Raw genomic sequence first — 20,435 nt, 5'->3', positions numbered from 1 at the left:
TCACGAACTTGTATATTTCGGGATTCGCTCTGCGTAAATTAACAACCGTTTTCATGCTTCTGGACACGTGCCAAGGGCATGCTGGGCTGAGTGGGAAGTGAGGGAGAATAAGTCCTAAATACGAAACGAATTTCAAATTATCAGTCTTTGGGGCAGCGTACGCATGTGTACTAGACGCAGGCTATCGGATACAGTCGGTGGCCGTCGATATTGGCAAATGGTCTGGTCACTCCAGGGCGGCAACGCCAACAACAATACCAGCGATCGAAAACAAGGTAGATGGTCGACCGGTCTTCGAAAGATCGGTGGCAGTGCGAAAACACAGGCCTCGTCTGGCGATGCGGGGTGCTCAGAGTAGCGAGGGGACAAAGGACAGAAGCGTGCGTAACAAAAAGCGTTCGGGGAGAGCGGCAACTAGAGGGGCGCGGAGACAGAGTCGGCGTTTGACAATAAGAATGTATCGGCACCCCGCCGATGCCTGATCGGTGGTCAAAATTGGTTTCCCGGGAAGTCGGCAGATCGCTGACTTCGTTCGTTGTAACCTATCAGCGGCGCTCGTAGAGACGTTCATTGTAAGGGCGATTTTGTGCGATTGAACCAATGTATATTCTCACGGTCACGCGGATATTGTTCGTTTTAAGCGAAAGTTCGTTTTAAGTGGGGTTGTTATATGTCGGCTCGACTGTAATATCAGCTCTTTCTGCGTTTACTGCTTTCTATCTCTTCCCACTTCAACCTATTCCTGCCACCCTGCGTGTTGATATAGCCTGATTGATTGATGTCTGATTTAGCTCGGCCCTTGTGCTTACGTCGATTTCTTCTTCCTCGTACCCCATGTCGCTTGAATATTGGTGCCATTTTAGAATTGTCTTTGGCTACACCATCGGCCTCAGTGCTCTGGGTTCCCCTAAGAAAAAGCTGTTGCTTGATGACCCATTTTATTACCGACCCTCCTGTGTGTCGCTCCACTGTTGTGAATGCCATTCTGTGCAAAGGGGCGAGCGCCGGGCTCGTACACGTCTTGGTTCACTTCCATTACACTGTATCCGAGTTTCCAGCTCATACCCTTGATCACACAGTTGGCCTCTACTACCCTCCTTTCAATCCCACGAGACTGCCCACAGACCTCTGGGACTGTGCATATGGTCACATGCACACTCCCAGAGGCTTTTCGGAGCTTACGCATCCCATCCTCTTTCTCTGAAGGTTCTGATCCTTGCCCTTCAACACATCATTGAGCCCAGCATGAATAATGACTAGATTTTCGCCTTCCATGCTGTTTTCTACAACCTCCTGAGCTTTGGCCAGTGCCTCCACCATGCTCTTCGACTGGACCTCCACCCTCACTCTCCCATCTTTCTTCACTGTCGTGAAGACGCCATCCATAACCCTGGCCATGTTAGAGTCCCCCACCACTAGGACCCTTCTACGCTCCAATCGCTGGCTTCCTGTTTGTGATGGCACCCCTGTTTGATTCACCTGTTTTTCTCTCTGCCGTCTGTCCTGTGTTTCTGCCCTGCTCGAGGACTGCCGTGACACAGAGCTGTATGTTCTTGTAGCTTTCATGCTGTGACCAAACACTGCGACCCCCTGACCTCCCTTCTTGCCTGTTCCTTCCCACCTGTCACCTTTTCTGCTACCCACGCCTTCCATCTCACACCGCTTGGAGCCGGAGCAAAGAGCCATTAGCTCCTTTACCCACTGCTCGAGCTCGGTCCGTCCTTCTTGTACTTTTCCAAGGTCGCCTCTCATTTGCTCTAATAGGCTGGCGGTAGACTCCTCCTGCTTACGTGACACTTCCAGCTGTTTTTGGAGTTCCATCCACCCTCAGCTCCCCCTGCAGCCCCTCAATGCTAGCTTTCATGTGCCACTCTGCCGCCTTCAGTGCCTCGCACAGCCTGCACACGAAGCTCGCCTTCTACACGTCGTCCAAACTCATGAAAGCTGTCTCGTCCAGGTAGCACCAGCGCTTGCATTGTTCGCACTGTACCTGGTCATGCTCGCCCATGATTTTTCTAGCCTCCTTAGCCATTGCCTGCCTGACCATTGGAGTGAGCGCTCGATAGCCCCAAATTCAACTTTGATCCTGCTATCCAGCCGTTTCCGCTATCTCTCTTACTTCAGCAACTGTTTTGTACATCTAGTGTAAAAGCCGCGTTGCAGCGTTATCACGAATGAGTAACGTTTTTAAATAATTTTCACCTCACTCATTTAGTTATTGAGTTTAACTTCCTGAAACCACCATATTTTAAAGAAATACATCGTAGTGTGGGGCTCCGGAAATTTCGACCACCTGGTGTTCATTAACATGCACCTAAATCTAAGCACACTGGCCTCAACCGTTTTCGCTAACATACCGCCTCACTGCAACCGTGCAGTCTTGTTCAGCGCGTTCGAATAAGTCTGCGGCATGCCGTCCACGCCAGACTATCGTGCCGCATTTTCCCCCTGCAGGCGCGATGAGTGGCTTCACTGCACAGCCGTGGAACCTAAAGGCGGACCTATGCGCAACTCTACTCCCATAGGGAATTTATACAGTAACTGTAGTCTAGCCCGATCGTGCATTGGCCGCACCAGTCTCAGTCAACGCCACTTCTGTGTGAGTCGTGTGCCCTGCCGCCAAGCCTGATTCTGTGTAGCATTTAAAACAGCTTGCGCTTCGAGTTGTGCCTGTGCAGCAAATTATTTTTATTGACCCTCAATGCCAAGTGCGCTAAGGAGCACTGCCGCTCGTTTGTCACTCTCTCAGTCGAAGGCGTCGATGCCTTAGAACGCTATAAGCCTAATTGTTCAAAACTTTTTTTTTAAAGCACGTGGGGCCATCCATGAACGAAAATTCCTTGTGTGTTTCTTACTACTGGACAAATAAGGGCAATTCGCGATTTTTTTGTGCAAGTACTTTTAGCAAAGCTAATTTCTAGCGCTATCCAGTTCCTTCAACGTTCAAGGTAAGTATATTTGAGGTTCAAGACTTGTTTTATGTGAATAATTAAGAAAATGCTGTAGATTTTATAGAGGCTCACAAAGACGAATGGTTATTGAAAGCCATTGCTGTTGACGTCACTGACATGCACTTTCCCTCCTGTATTCGCAACCGCTAAAATGGGTCGAAAATGGCATAGCCCCTTCAGCGGCAGCATGTACGATTGTGCACATAAAATTTAGAGGCATTTCACATACGTACCGGGTGTTCAAACGCGGTGTGCACATTCTTACAGGCTTCTCGAATAGATCAATACTGGTCATTTAGCTTCTTTATATTGTGTAATGCTACAGAAGGTTACATTGCCATCAACACTACCATGTTCGAGGACTTGTTGATGTGCCGTGTTCCAGTACCCACATCATATATATATATATATATATATATATATATATATATATATATATATATATATATATATATATATATATATATATATATATATATATATATATATATTTGAAAGAATGCTAGCAAAAACAAACTTTGCTTCCACTAGGGCCTAATATTTCATTTTTTTTATGCAAAGATTGATGCTGACTCATGAATAAATAATCAGATACTTAATTACATGGTAATTAACCATAATTACTGAAACTCATTGAAAACAAAGCATTCCTGCATTTTCTTTCTTGGATCGTAATACTGACTGTCTTGCAATCATGCCTTGCAAATTTGACACATTTGCAGACAGCAAGTCATAATTCTTGCCTGGAAGAGATAGAGAAGCATGGTGTGCTCATGTTTTCTCCTAAAGCTGGCATCTCAGTGGACGATGTACTACTTTTTCTATTGAAGTATTATTTATAGTTTTATACAGTGGGACAATTTTGTGTTGTTGCAAAAAAAAAGAGAGGCGTGTATATAGGCTCATTTATTGTCTCCACGTTAGCTAACCTATCTGTTGTGTATTCGTATTGGTTCTGCGATGCCACCAGAGATGGCGCTGTGATCTATGTATTTGTTTGTCGTGTATATAAGTCCACCGTACAATAAACACCGGCAGTTGTCGGTAGCCCATGGCGGCAGTCATGTGTACGAGTTCCTCTCTTCCGTGATAGCGGCTCATCACGCCGCAATACCACATTGGCGACGAGGATGGCCACCGGTATATCTCCCCCGCCGCCGTTCCTCGAGACTCCGGGCACGCCAGCGATTCTTTGGCACCGCTGGTTCCGGTTGTTCCAGAACTTCGTGCTCGCGTCCGGCGCCGACAAGTGGCCAGCAACCCGCCGTCGCGCGCTCCTGCTTCACTGCCTGGGCCCCGAGGGCCAACGGATTTTCGACGCCTTGCCGGCACTGCCCCCACCCCAGCCGCCACTTTCAACTGAAGCCACGGTCAGCGAGTCGACGGAAAAACAGACGTCCGCGCACACCGCTGCCGCAAGCCCTCCGAACTCATACGACGTTGCCGTCGACACAATGGCACACTACTTCACCGCCACCGTCAACGTCCGAGTGGAACGTCATCATTTTCGTGAACGTCGACAGCTTTCCGGTGAGTCGGTTGCCGAATTTGCTTTGGCGCTCTGGGAACTGGCAGCCCCGTGTAATTTCGCCGCTACCGTGGATAATAACTTGTGCGAACAGTTCGTTGCCGGAGTAACTTGCCCCCAACTCAGAGAATGACTGCTCCTCGAGGGCGACGCATTGACATTCGACCGAGCGGTAGAAATTGCCAAACTTCGTGAACAAACTCGCCAAGAAGCTGAAGCCTTCGCGAAACCGATTCGCCGCATCACGCAGCGCCAACGCGGACGCAACCCGGCTAGGCATGATAGCCCCCGATTTCGCTTCAACGGGTCCCGCCCCCCAAGTCAGCATCGTCGTAGCTCGTCGCGCACTCGCCAAAACTACAAACCCAAGCCGGAAACTGCTGCTGCCGACCCCCTGCACGCCGTATCTTGTGATAACTGCGATAACTGCGGCGCAACAGGATGCGAACGGTCGCGCTGTCCCGCCCGCGGCCGCACCTGTTATGGTTGCGGACGCCGCGGACACTTCCAGAGCATTTGTCGGAGCTCGCGTCGCGGCCAACCACGAAGGCCTGCACCAGTCCGCGAACTCCTCTGCGACGATGACACTGAGAGCGGTCACAGTATTTTGACCATCTGCACAAACAAACGCAGAGGCCTGTATGTTGATGTCGATGTGTCGGTGATTAACCGGAAGCCGCTCACGCGCAAAGTCTCGTTTCTCATCGACACAGGCTCTGCAGTGTAAATAATTGGGGAAGGTCACTTTCGAAACCTTTTTCAAGATAAAGTACAACTCAGGACCCCCAGCATTACTCTGTTTGACTTTTCACGCCAGAAGATCCCTGTGCTTGGCCTGTTTGAAGCAACGCTGTCGTACAAGGCACGAACAGCCGTCGTACCGCTTTACGTAACGCGCAGTGGGACCTCCCTTTTGAGATTAGATGCTGTGCAAGCCCTGAATTTTCAAATTTCAGGGAAGGAGCTACGTTGCCTGCACACGGTCATTCAGCAAACGTCCACCTCCGCAACCTCAACGTTGCCTGCAACGAGCTCAGATGCACAAGGGCACATTCCACCGCAAGGCGCTATCGTAGAGCAACCGCAGAGTGAGCCAAAGTTTGGCATGCCTGCATTGCTGTGGGCCAGGTTTTCTCACCTGTTTACCCCAGGTTTGGGCCTTGTCAGAGGTTTTCAGCACAAGGTGAAGATGAAACAAGCAGTCTCCCCAGTCGCCCAAAAGTTGAGGCGCCTCCCATTCTCAGTACGCCAACCAGTAAGCGACCAACTACAGACCCTGCTCTCTGCCGACATCATCGAAAGGATCGATGCCTCCGAATGGGTTTCTCTCATCGTCGCAGTCCAGAAGGAAGATGGAAGCATCTGTCTTTGTGTTGACCTAAGGGAGCCAAACAAAGTCATTGTGGTCGACAACTTCCCGCTGCCTCACACTGAGGAACTGCTGCATGCCTTAAACGGAGCCCGCCACTTCTCAAAGCTAGACCTCGCCTCTGCGTACCACCAAGTCCTGCTGCACCCGGACAGCAGGGTTCTCGCAGCGTTTGTTATGCACGAGGGTCTTTTTCGGTTTAAAAGGGTCTGCTTTGGATTGGCGTCGGCCCCAGCAGCCTTTCAGCAGCTCATGACAAGAATCCTGCAAGGCTGTCATGGTGTTCTTTGTTACATAGACGACATCATCGTCTTCGGGAAGACTGAGAAAGAGCATGCGAAAAACCTGGAAGAAGTTCTGCATCGCATTGCGAAAGCAGGTCTGAAACTTAACGAAAAATGTGTTTTCAGTGCAACAGAACTCTCTTTCCTTGGACATCGTGTCAGTGCGAAAGGCATAGCACCCCTTCAAGCCAAAGTCGATGCAATCGTCCACGCCCCCACACCAGCAGAACCCGGCACACTCCCTTCATTCTTAGGACTTGTCGAATACTACGCAAAGTTCATTCCTAGGCTAGCCGAGGAAGTCGAGCCTATGCGTCGACTGCTGCGCAAAGGCATACCTTTTGAGTGGGACACAGCCGCCCAAGCAAGTTTTGAAAGAGTGAAGACTCTTCTGGCCTCCCACAAGGTGTTGCACATGTTTGACCCAGCTCTTCCAGTGACTGTTGCAACTGATGCTTCTGCATACGGGCTAGGTGCCGTTTTGCAGCAAGTGGACGGTCAGAAAACCCTGAACATTGCGTTTGCTTCGCACACTCTAACCAATGCAGAAAGGAAGTACTCCGCCAGGGAGCGTGAAGCATTGGCTTGCATGTGGGCATGCGAAAAGTGGCATGTTTATTTGTGGGGACGGCCTTTCACTCTTCAGACGGATCACCAGGCATTGGTAGCGTTGCTGTCTAACAAGGGAACAGGGCGACGTCCCTTTCGCATCGCAAGGTGGGCTGAGCGACTTCTACGCTACAACTACACCGTCGAATACCGCAAGGGCTCGGAGAACAAGGTAGCAGACGCGCTGTCATGTCTTCCAGCGGAAGGTAAGCCGGAATGCACACCTCAACCTAAAGACGACTCTACAGAAGTTGTGTTCCTAGTCGAGCCGCTGTGCATCGCTAAGGACCAGTTCGAGCAGTCCACCAGTGACGACGCCACTCTGGCAAAAGTCAAGGAATACGTTACTTCGTCATGGCCTCCGCACAAGCTCGTCCCAAGCCATCTGCTGCCTTACTTCATGCTACGCAACGAGTTGTCAGTGGTAAACAACTTACTTCTTCGTGGGGAGCGACTTGTAGTTCCACAGTCCCTTGCGCATCAGGTAATCTCCACAGCGCATGAAGCTCATCCCGGCATCGTCAGGACAAAAGCGCGACTTCGAGATTGGTTTTGGTGGCCGGGTATGGACCGGCAAACAGAAGTCGCAATACAAAACTGCAGCGTCTGTCAGAAGGCCGACAAGAGTGCGAAAACGGCACCTGCTCCACTGCAACTTGTTCCATTTCCAGAGCGCCCTTGGCAAAAAGTCGCCATAGGCATTGTTGGCCCTCTGGAAAGAGCTCCTCAAGATTGTAGGTTCGCCATTACACTGGTTGACTATTTTTCTAAGTGGCCCGAAGTACAATTCTCCAACGAGGTATCTACAAGAACGATCACCAACTTCTTGCTGTCAATTTTTTCTCGAGAGGGATACTCTGACGAGATAGTCACTGACAACGGGCCCCAATTTTCTTCACGAGAATTTTCGCAATTCTGGGATGAGCGTGGTATCCCACTGACACATTCTTCGGTGTATTACCCTCAAGCCAACGAACTTGTCGAAAGGTTTAATCATGTTTTTAAGGACTTTGTACAGGTTGCTGCGTTAGAACATGGCCCTCTTCGACAAGCGGCACTGGAGTACTTGGGTGTTTACCAGTGCACACCTCACGCAACCACGGGAGTAGCACCAGCCTTGCTCCTACATGGACGACTGCCCCGAACACGACTGGACATCATTGGGCACCCATCCCCATCATTCTTCACAGACCCTGCCAAAGAACTTGGCCAGCTTCGGAAGAGAGTCGCACAGAAGCAAAAATACAGCAAGATGTACACAGACTTTCGCCGTGCAGCCAAGAAACCAAACATAGCAGTTGGAGACATGGTCCGTGTGAAGAAGCCGGCAGTCTCTTTTAAAGGAGACCTCTCGTTCAGTCGTTCTCGGAAGGTGGTGGGACAACGAGGGCCAGCCTCTTTCTGCCTAGACGATGGGCGAACATGGAACTCCTCCAAGTTGAGCAAGGTTCCTGCACAGGCCGCCCAGCCTCACCCAGTCATCCAAACGCCAGATGTTCACGCTCACCCAGCACAGCCTTCAGGCCCGTCACCTGTGCCTTGTGACAGTGGGCAATCAGCAGTGCCACTCGGTACCCCCCTCAGTGCAGTGCCTAGTGTTCTGTGCAGCCCTTGTGTAGCATCGCAAGAGACACAACAGGCTGTCTCTTCTCCACCCTCTCCACAATCGCCTTCTCGTCGGGAGCTACCCGCGAGGACAAAACGACCGCCTCGAAGATTTATGGATTACGTTTAGAATGGATCCAGTGACATGAACGCGTGTGCTTGCTGCAATTGAGTGTATATTTTGGTGTAAAGTTTTTGGTATTTTGAGTGTACAGTTGTGTAAATATTTCATGCTTATTGTATATAGATGAAATGCCTCTCCACTAACACGTACTAACAATTACTAATCAAATAAAGAAAAAAAATAAGAGAGGGAATATGTTGTGTATTCGTATTGGTTCTGCGACGCCACCAGAGATGGCGCTGTGATCTATGTACCTGTTTGTCGTGTATATAAGTCCACCGTACAATAAACACCGGCAGTCGTCGGTAGCCCATGGCGGCAGTCATGTGTACGAGTTCCTCTCTTCCGTGATAGCGGCTCACTACGCCGCAATACCACACTATCTTTAGCTGAACTTGAAAAAGACTTGGCTAGTTGTTTCGATGGCACTATTACCGTTTTTACTTGCGTAATGAACGCACTCGCATAATAAACGCACCCTCAACTTCAGTCATCAAAATTTGGCCATTTTTACCCGTGTAATAAACGTAAATGCACCCCCTACATTCATCTGCTGCAGTCCGGCTGAACGACACATGGTGCCTCCTCACCCGTTCGATCTCTTCCGTTTTTTTATTATTTGCCGACACCCCCCCCTCAGCCACCGCGGCTCGGCTCGCTCCCTCCCGGCGTGCTGTATTGTTTCTATCTGTGTGCGGCACGTCTCTTGTCTTATCTGTGCTCCACAGTGGGTTTCAGGAACGGTCAATAGTAATAGCGCGAGAACAGAACGATGACAAGGAGACAAGAAGGACACGAGTGCCAACTTCTAACTGATTTTGTTACACAGAGCGAGAAAACATATAGAGGAGACAGTAAACCATGCGACATAAACTATGTAGCACAAAGAGCAATGCATGAGTAAGGGAGAAAAATATGAAAGCACTGAAACAGGCACGGAATAAGAAAATGAAACGGAAAAGTAAAAGTAATATAACTACCTGCGGGCACCGCAACCTTCAAGGAACCTTAGTTCCTTCTCGGACAGAGACACGGAGGGCTTGCTATTGCACGACATCTTTTCGTGTGCCATCTGCACTGCCTTGATGATAACTCGGGTGCGCTCATCTCTGTGCTTATACAGCGTCACTTTGTCCTTGAAAAGGGGCACACAGTTGCACTCTGTGCAGTGCTGAGCGAGAAAACCATCTTTCCCGTTTCTAACTATGTTAGCGTATTCTCTCAGTGGATCATTCAGACACCTTTTGGTCGTTTCAATATAACAAGCACCGAAGGAAAAGGGGGTCCTAAAGACAACTTCCCGGGAGCATGCCACATACCTGTTTTTATGCTTAACTCTACATTCAGTTGATGACTGCGCTTTTAAGGGGTTTGTGGATTTGGTGAGACTGGTTAATTTGAACGGTGTACAGAACAGCACACAAACTCCCGCAAGTTTTCGGATTTTCTTGAGCCTGTGTGATATCTGGTGTTTGTACGGAACAACGGCTATCTTTTCACGCTCTGTATTCATTTTGCTCGGATCCTGTCCCTGTTTCTACTCTGCCCTATTGATCCGCTGGATAGTCTCAGCAACACAAGTGATTAGCGCCTCAGGAAAACCCAAAGCCATAAGCCGGGACACTTGAGCTTTCAAGCTCGCAGAGATGTTGTGAACGCTTGACCTGTTCAAGGCATTCTCAAGGCAGGTCCGTGCTATGCCTTGCTTTACTAACTTCCTGTGAGCAGAAGAAAAAGTAAGTAAAGGTTCCTGCGCACTTGGGTCATAACACCAATAAATATGCTGTGTGCTAAGAAACAGCCTTAAATCCAAAAAGCATAACTTGTCATTCTCAGGCATTTCATGTGTCAAAACAAGAGGCTTTAAACAATCTTCAAACACGCCTGTCGTTTGAGCCGCAATCGAGTGAAACATAGAAGGGTTACAATTTAGAAGAACCAAGAAATCATTCACGTATCCGAATACTTTGATGACATGCGTGCCCTGTAACTTTTTTTGCAGTTTATTGCCCATTTTGCCAATAGTAGATCACTGAGTAGAGGTGCATGAGCCAATTGAAACACCTTTTTTCTGAAGATAAATCCAATCATTCCATTGAACGAACGTAGAGGCAAGGTACAGCAAAACAAGGTCAAGGAAAACTCGTGCACTGATGCCAATTTTTAATTGGAAGTTCAATTTCTCGAAGACTTTTATGTTATCCCTTATACATTGTAATGCCTCATCGTGAGGCAGTGAGTAGTAGAGGTCCTTTATGTCAATTGAAAAACCGAACACATTAGTTTGATTTGACTGTTTAAAAAATTTTATCAGTGCCTGCAAATTTTTGACCAAAAATGGGTTATCGATCGTTAGACACTTTAAATGGGTCTGAATAAACAAGCCGAGTTGCTTTTGCCACGTTCCAATTTTTGTCACAATGTCTCGGAAGGGCATGTCGACCTTATGTGTTTTGACAGAAAAAGACATGCTGAGGCCATTTTTGTCACTTTCATCATTATGCTGGGCTAACCGTTTCAACTCTAGTTTACGACAAATTTCCTTGGCTTGCGTTTTTACTCTGTCTAGACGAGCTTCAGTACAACATTTGAAAACAGAGCCAATAGCTGGGACCGCCTTTTCTAGGTATGAGCAATTAGGAAGAACAGCAAAACCACCCTCCTTATTTCACCGCACGACACAAAGTTCATTGTCTATCAGATACTTCGTCGTCTTCTGCAACAGAAGGCTGGTGCTGATAGGCTTACTCTGTAGGAGCACGTCGACGCCTTTTGAGATGCATCCGTCCGAATCTTCTGGTGAGGCATGGCCAGCAACAGAGCGCACTATTGAAAGAAGCTCAGGTGCAGACCCCTCTCGGTCGACGGCAAACTTCGGACCTAGGGCGAGAGTGTTATAATCTAGTCTGGGAAAAGGACATTACTGCAAGAGTAGACCACACCCAATTGCTGGGGCTCGGTTGGGCACTGCGCACGAAGGCTAGTTAGCTCACCTGACCACAAGCTGTTTGCAGTGTGTTCGATTCCTCACCAGAGGATTCGGACAGATGCATCTCGGAAGGCGTCGACGGGCTCCTACGGGGTAAGCCTACCAGCACCAGCCTACTGTTGCGGAAGACGGCCAAATTTCTGAGAAATAATGAACTCTGTGTCATGCCGTCAGATAAAGAGGGTGGTGTCGCTGTTCTTCCTAAGGAGAGTGGTTTCGCTGTTCTTCCTAAGAAGTGAGCAATATAATCTTGAGTTTGAGTTTGAGTTTATTGAGTTTGAGTTTATTTAACCACGTGACAAGTACACGAAAATGCAATGTATACGTGGTTTGGTGCGAAGGGAAAAAAGCTGCATTTCACAGCTTGTCTGGCCCCTTCACCCAGAAAAAAAATCTAAACTACAAATTTACTAAAAATTACAAACATTACAGGCAGCAGAAAGCGACAATACCAAAGAAAACATGCGTGTGGCCCATGACAGCAAATAATAGAATCACAACTCTAAAATACATACAAAATTATTTATAACAAAGCAATGCATGAAAGAATAAAAACTGAATAACCATTACAGAAATCACCCAACATTCATTTACAACACAATCAGCACATCCGATTTAACATTTCAGTTTTAGACAATGTACGCAGATTATCAGTTGTTAGTTTCCATTTGTTCATCACACTTGGAAGGCGGTAACTTAGTGTTTCAAATCCATAGTTTGTGCGAGAACAAGGTACATGCCAAGTCTCCGTACAGCGAGTAATGCGACTGGCAGGATTTGGTTGCAAGGTGGCCAAGGTGCGTAAAAAGATACTTCCTCTGCGTATTTCTGATTTAAAAGCTGACAGAAGCTGGTATTCGTAATAACAGGTAATTCTTAAAATTCTATATTTTGCAAATATTGGAGCAGTGTGTGCGTTATAGGATACACCTTCAATGCACCGCAAGGCATTTTTTTGTAACACGACCAGGTTCTTTAGAGATGCTTTAGAACCTGTAGACCAGACCAGATGACAATAGTGTAAATGTGAAGAAAAAAGAGCATTGTACACTAATATTTTTTGTTTCACAGGTAGTATGTTCTGGCATCGACGCAACACACCTAGAACTTTACAAAGTTTGTGACTAATATGTTCTGCATGGTAATTCCATGTCATATGTTCGTGAAAATGGACACCGAGAGTTTTAACTGTTTGGCAAAATTTAATTTCAACGTTATTAAGTATTAGCTTGTGAGACGTTTTAAATGACCTGGCTTTCGCACGGAACAGTACAGCCTTGCTTTTAGAGCAATTAATGTGTAGAGAATTAGCCACAGTCCAGGCATATATTTTATTTAGTATTTCATTAGCAGAAACAATGAGGTCATCAGCGGTTTCCCTAGAAAAAAATATACTAGTATCGTCCGCGTAGATTACATATTCTACAGAGCTGTCAATACTTACAATATCGTTGATAAAAATATTAAATAATAGGGGTCTCAAAATGCTACCTTGAGGTACACCATTCTTAACGTTCATGGATGATGATAGCTCGCGATTGATTGATACACATTGTTTCCTATTAGATAAGTAGCTTCTTATTAAAGCTAAAACGGTACCGCAAACTCCATACCAGTGAAGTTTTTCTAGCAAAATATCATGGTTTATTCTATCGAAAGCTTTCGAAAAATCTAAAAATATTCCTAGGGTAAGTTTTTTTGCTTCTATATTTCTTAGAATCAATTCCTTTTGGTATAGTAAGGCACTTTCGGTTGAGAGGCCTGACTGAAAACCGAACTGTGACGGCGTAATAATGTTGTGTTTATTAAAGAAATTTGATAACCGAATGAAAATAAGTTTTTCACACCCTTTAGAGAAAACTGGTAAAATCGAAATTGGTCTGTAGTTTCCTAAACTGCTTTTGTCCCCACCCTTATATATAACCGTTACTTTAGCGTTTTTCATTCTCTGAGGAAACAGCCCAGTGGTGAACACGAGATTATAAATATGTACTAAGTAGGCGCATATGAGATCTAAAATGTATATTATAGGTTCTAATTTTAAGCCATCTATGTCCTCGCTTTTACTCAATTTGAAATGCTGAAAAACGCTGATGACCTCTTGCGCATCTGTAGGATTTGCAAACACAGAATTATTTAAAGCTGGAGGCAAATAACCTGATGAATCACAATTATGACTACTGTCAACTAGTGAGGTAAAGTACTCGTTAAATTTGTTTGCTAGTACTGCGCCCTTGTATATTTTATTTTCGATCACCAGCTCACTAATATCATTTGACACGTGTTTGGCAGATATAATAGCATTAAGTTTGTTCCATAATTGCTTAAAATCGGTGACACCGTCAAACATCTTGAAGTGATAATCGCGTTTAGCTTGTTTTTGTAGTTTAGTGAGTTTATTTCTGTATACTTTAAAAGCTTTAAATTTATCCGGGTCTCGCTTTATCAGAAACTCTTGATACAACCGATTTTTTTCTTTTATCATATTGAGTATTGCGGAAGAAATCCAAGGTTTGCGTGCCCGTTTTGGTCTCTTTAAAGCCTTGTAAGTAAAATGTTTTTTACACACTGAACATAGAGTATCAATAAAACATTCATAAGCAAGATCAGCAGAAGAACTAGATAGAACGTTGTTCCAATTGAGAGTTCTAATTTCCTCTCTAAAAGAAGATAGCGTTTGCAGATTAATTTGTTGAAAGTGAGCGGCAAGAAAGATTTGACTCCTTACACTGGTGATGTTTTCTATGACTAGATATATGGGCAAATGATCACTTATCGGTGCACGCAGGACGCCTGCCTGTAACGTACTGTTTGTACTACTTGTGATAAACAAGTCTAATAGAGTAGAAGTGGTATCAGTAATACGTGTTGGAATTGTAATTACGTTTGTTAAAAAAAAAAGAAGCAAGAAGGTCTGAAAGTCTCATCTGTTTATGTGTGTCGCTCAACATATCTATGTTAAGATCACCTCCCAGCACTAGTTTGTAATTAAATCGGTTTACTACGGAAAATAGGTTTTCTAAATATTGAATAAATGAATCAAAATTGCCACTTGGTGGCCTGTAAATTGCAACAAAAATGTAGTTGTGATACTGTAAAGTTAACGCCTCAAGGTCATCGGTGCACAGAGACAGATCTTCACGATACTCATACGTTATTTCAGCTTTGACATACAAGCATACACCACCACCAATTCTCAATTTTCTATTTTGGTACGCAACATTATATCTGTCAATACAAAACACTTCTGTTTCACTACGGTACCAAGTTTCAGTCATCATAATAACGGAAAAGAAAAAATTGAACTCATCAAGAAACAAAAGAAAGTTTTCTTCTTTTGAACGAGCTGATTGCATATTAATGTGAAGGAATGTCATGGGCTGCCTATGACGGCCACTTACATACGAGTTCAATTCAGAAACGCTGGAGTACATTGCCATTGTTCACAGCAGAAATATAAGTCTACTATTAAGCTAGACTACTTTAGCCAGATCCGCCTCAGAAGTTACATTTAAAACAGATGTCCTGTCTGCTTTCCGCATAAAGATTCTGCCCTGTGATACCCATACATATTTCCATTCTCTTTCACGCCTTGCTTGCCGCGTCTTACTGAGCAGAACCTTTATTTTCATGCACAGGTGTTCATTTATATATACAGGGTTACTGTTGTGAAAACCAAGACGAGTGCTATCTAGTTTAATCTTTTTTGCTGCGGACAACATCTTGAATCGCGCCGTTCTGGTGAGGAATCTGACGACCACATTCGATTTCTTTTTATCTTTCAATAGTACACGGTGCGCGACGTCAATGTCGTTATCTGTGACATCAGTTCCTAAGCACTTGGCGATGTTTGCGACAGTTTTCTCCAAGTTTTCTTTTTCGATTAGCGGAAGACCTTGGATTTCAATATTCATATTTCAACTGTATTGCTTCAGCTCGACAATTTACCGTCTAGCTTCTTTCAGGTCCTTTCGCAGTTCTTCGTTTTCCTTACGACACTGCGCACTCTCAGCCTTTACCACGTCAATCTCCTTGCGAAAAGCCTCCACGTCAGTCCTAAAGAGCTCAAAGCTCTCATCCATGAAAGCAATAGCATCTCGAACACTTCCAAGTTCAGTGACTATTTCAGTGTTCGAGGAAGCGACCTTAGCTATTTAACATTTAACTTCAGTCGAGAACACGTCAAGTCTTCCCACCAGATCACCTAGAAATTTCACGACCTGTTTAATGCTATTAGGCTGCCTCTCAGCAAGGGTCGCCGCAATATTGCCCATGTCGCCCGAATTTTTATCCCCCATGGTTTCAAGCACTTCAAGTAAAAAAATTGCACGAAAATGCTCTTGTGCACACAAAGCAAGAGACAAAGTTTGAAGATTAAAAAGAAAAACACTGTTGTGACTACAATGCCCAATAAAACTTCAGCAGCAGCAGCAGCGACGAAATTAGGTGCATATTATGTTCAATATGAAAGTTAACCAACCTGCAAAGAGTGCAGACAGTAGGTTAGCGTGCGTCCTTTCGCTGTCGCTGCTGCTGCCTGAGTGAAGCCAGTTGCAAAGAGACAACGCCCCCAGCACAAACTTGATAACAGCTTGAAACTGCAGCAGGCTCAGGTAGATGACGGTTTCGGTAGCGCTGTCCAGGTCACTTTTCTTGACGATATGCTGGTATCTGCAAAGAGTGCAGACAGTAGGTTAGCGTGCGTCCTTTCGTCGTCCCCGCTGCTGCCTGATTGTTTTTTCTCCCTCAGCCCCACTTTCTTATAGAATATGGGTGTCATGCACGAGTAAAAGCATGCGCACCGCATGGTTAAGTATACAAAATTATTTTATGAGCTCTATTCGCACAGCTCAAATTATTTAAATTGTGCGAGCTGTCTGATGCCCTCTTGAAACAATGATGCAAAAAGGTACTTTTGTAATCAGCAGTTTGCTTGCGATGCGAAAACAATTTTATGTCCAGTACACATGCCAAGCATGCAGGAAAAAAAGAAAACTAGGAGTAAGTGTCAGGCAACAAACTTAAATCCCAGCCATCAAAAATGAAACAGGAGCATCCTGGGAATTTTATCACAAGCATGGAGCACTAGGCATCAAAGCAAAGCACTCTCCTTCCTACGTTTTTTACCTTAATGACTCTATCTCCGACTGTTCACCATGAGAAATTTTTTACTGCGAAAGCTGTTATGAGATTATAACTCAGATGACGCGAGATGCCGTAGTTGTTTGCCGCTGATGTTCGTAACCACTTTGTATAAAATGAAAAAAAAAAAAACTGCCTTTTATCAAGGACACAGTGAGGCTCCAAACCAGGTCCGTTGCGTGCCAGCCCAGTGTTCTATCACTGAGCCACGACATTGCTCGGGATACAAACTTGCTTTAGGCAGGCTTGATGTCGGGAAAGAAATTGTGTTAATATGAGTAATAAAGCATTTTAGAACAGCAAAAGAACAACGAGGCCTCACACAATGCGAATGGCTTAACGAGTGGGTCGTCGGATGCTCTAGCCCATTAAGAAGAAAGAAAAGAAGTGCCTGGAAACTGTAGCACACACCCACGCTGGAGGATTGACCAAGAACCAGGGTAGTTCTGGCAAAATACTGTTAATTTGTTCACTCACGGTTTTCAAACTATTGAAAAAGGGCAAAAATAAATCAGAAATGGAAAATTAGAAATAACGGATGTAGAAAATGAAGCAGATGGTTTCACCAACAACAATAAGTAAATGAATGAATCAAACAATTTAGAAAAAAAAGGTAGTTGAGGAGTAATAATCTGTTCTACAGTCTGAATCTTTTTGAAGCTTTAATAAACTCCTGCAAGGCATCGGCAACTTTCCCATCAGTGAACCATAGGGACAAAGCCCCAAGAAAGTACACCAGTAGTGGTCAATGCCAATCCTACAAAACGAAAGAGTGCATCTAATGGAATTTTGTGCAATGCAGTGCACTATTTACAATATATCAAATAATGATCTGATGTCTCAGGGACTCCACGAAACCAACAATTGGATTAAGTAGCCAGACCAGCTCAATGTAAATAAAAAATGAGACATGGAATATGACACCTCCGTCTTGTGATTACAACTTTAACTTCACGCGTGTCACATATTTTACTGTTACAATGATAATTTAGGTGTTGAAATTCCAATGTGTTTATTATGGATGGCCAAGAAGATTATTCTAACATCATTTTCCTTTTAAATCTAGCCCCTATAACGAATTTAGATGCTGGAAGTATGTGATTAACTGGGCCATTTAATGATCATGCATCCGTCATTTCATTGAGGAAAATTCTCTTATGCCCTGGTACCCAAGCCAATTTGACCAACTGTATATACGTTGGAACTAATGATTTAAATGTACTCAGCACGTGGGAGTTGTCAGTTGCAGTGAGAAAAAGCATTGACAGCGAATAAGTTAAAACTATTGCCAAACTAGTTCACGCAGTTAATTTGTGGTGAGCCAAAATTATAGCAAAAAACTCTGCTACAAAAATGGGTACAAAATCTGGAATGCGTAGAGAAAATGACCAATCTAGAATAGGGGCGAATGTCTCAACTCTCATTTTTCTTCATTTCGCAAAGCATCTGTCGCAATGACTGTCCTCATTGATGAATGAACTTGATAATCACTCAAAGTAGAATTTAAAGTGAGGTCTGACATTAGTTTCGCTTGTTTTGGAAAAAGTTCATCAAACTGTATTTTAATAGAGCTTTTGCTATCACTGATTGGAGATACGGCACTTATTTGGACAATTAGGTTGTCAAGGAAGCTCTGTACATGGTGAACTTAAAAGCTTGTTTTTGTTCAGTTAACTGTGGCACATGCCCACTTCAGGCATAATTCCTCATCATCGTCAGCCACTGCATGAACAATTGGCACAAAATTCTTTCCAAGTGTTTAGCCGATTTTAAAAAATCGGAGATGAAACGGAGTGATGTGCAAAGTAGCACTTTATTTTCATCGAGAACAGCCTTATGTACGAGAAAGTATTTGTTGGTCTGTGTATCACTCTGTGTCATCACTGTGTCATGAGTAAAGGAGACGCATGAAGTGTGTACCGAACATGGAAGCGCGGTGACAGTGCACGGGGAGAAAATAGTCATCTGAGAGCTCGCGCACCAGCCATGTAGACACAAAAGATTGGTCGGGGAAAGGCCCGGGTCATGCGACCCGGGTCGTGAGGAAAAATTCCAGGAGATGAGCTGGCATGGCACTTTAAGACAACAAGCTGTGAAGACATGGAAAATCACTACCAAGGCGGAAGCAGTATAGCCACCCTGTTCTGAGGGGTGTTGGCGTTAAAGGCCCGAGGAGTGGCCATCCACCTCGGAGGTTCTGAGTGAGACTGCCCGCACTTGCTACAACCTTGCACAGCAGTTCCTGGTCGACTTCTAGCTCTCCCACTTCGTGGCAGGATGGCCACAGACCACACCAGTCAGCACAGCGGGCTTGCCATCAAATTAGTCAATGACAAAACTAAGCCTAGCCTAGCAAGGTCGAAGATGATGATGAAGTCTGGGACACCGGGGATGATGAGTGGTTCGTTCGGAGGGACTAACCGACGATGACAGTGCGAGGTTGAGAAGAAAGTCAACGATGTACTTGACAAACCTCAACATGGCGACAGAGAGAAGCTGGTGTGAACTGTAAAAGCGTTCCGATTGTAGCAGCTTGGGCTAAGAATGGATTTAGACTGGTTTGTAGACTGTTTTGCTTGTGCTGTTATTGGGGTAGTTTTGTGTCCGCGAGTGTTGGTTTCATTTTCGCTTTTGATTTTTTGCATTTTATTTTTCGTTATATAAAGTGTGTTTGTTTTTTGCCACGCCCGTCTTACGACTCTGAATTCCATCAGATACAAGCGCTCCCGAGACCAGTTCCAGACACTCTAGTTTTGAAAAAGAAACAGCGAAAAAAACGAGAGACCACACAAAGTGGGACACAGACCTTTCATGCCCTCTTTGTCTGGTCTCTAGTTTTTCACACTGTTTATTTTCACTATGTCATACCAACACACCTTAGCAACCACTTTAACTCTGGTTTTCTTCTTTACCCTGCAGCGAATCAAAAGTATGAAGACGTACCCACTAGCTCCCATTGCTTTTTATCAACATATAGTTTCATTTTTTTTAATGAAGCATGCTATAAAGATTTTGTATTCACGGCCATAAAATCATTTTCTTTGTCATGTAAACCTAAAGTGCCTCGCTGCCTCGGAAGAAGTGTGGTTTTCCAGCAAAGGTTGTTATTTTGCAATCTTTCCAGCGTGATGCCTTCATGCGCGCCCCGTCTTCACGAGGTGCCCAGATGTTCCTGCAATGGTTTGTCGAAACGGAGGCATTTCAGCAGTTCCTCCGAGAAAGAACGCAACGCTTACGACAGCTGGCGCGCACTCCTCATCACCACCTGTTGCCCAAAGGTATGTAACAGACTCTATTCGAATCGATGAGAACAATGATGCTAAGGAAAGTATAGGAGATGTTATTAGAAGTAATCACGTTGTAAATGTGAAGAAAAAAAAGTGTAAGTATGGTGGGGTGTAAGTATGTATGTATGTGTAAGTAAGTATGTAGGTGGGGTGTAAGTATGTGGAATTGAACTATACGTTATATATGTTCGTGCATGCGTTTATATGTGAGTGTATATATATCATCATCATCATCAGCCTGACTACATCCACTGCAGGACAAAGGCCTCTCCCATGTTCTGCCAGTTAACTCGGTCCTGTGCTTGCTGCTGGCAATTTATATAATTTATAGCTGCAATTTCTACAATATATAATGTATATATACGCACTCTAAATAAAAAATTTTCGAGGCGGAGGGGGAAGTTTGAACACTGCATGGGCCAGACAGCCCAGGCCTGGCTCGCGGGCTGGATAAGGCATTTTCGAATCGGACCCGGACCGAGCTAGGGCCCATGCTCGAGCTTCAGGCTTGGATCGGGCCCAGGCTTGAGTCAAACCAGTATTAGGC

General features: G+C 45.1%; 1 protein-coding gene across 5 annotated transcripts in view; it reads left to right on the top strand.

Moving 5' to 3' along the window:
* The window catches only part of LOC119169167 (DENN domain-containing protein 2D), a 647,735-nt gene that overhangs the window by 487,647 nt on the left and 139,653 nt on the right, over positions 1 to 20,435 (top strand). For all 5 annotated transcript variants that reach the window (XM_037420269.2, XM_075886337.1, XM_037420270.2 and 2 more), the window contains one exon: positions 19,726 to 19,879. In XM_037420269.2, the coding sequence (XP_037276166.1) occupies positions 19,726 to 19,879 (154 nt within the window). The remainder of the gene's footprint in view (positions 1 to 19,725; positions 19,880 to 20,435) is intronic.

This window comes from Rhipicephalus microplus, chromosome 2 (genome assembly GCF_043290135.1).
Source record: "Rhipicephalus microplus isolate Deutch F79 chromosome 2, USDA_Rmic, whole genome shotgun sequence".
Taxonomy (NCBI): Eukaryota; Metazoa; Arthropoda; class Arachnida; order Ixodida; family Ixodidae; genus Rhipicephalus; species Rhipicephalus microplus.
This window is presented reverse-complemented; position numbering and strand designations above follow the sequence as displayed.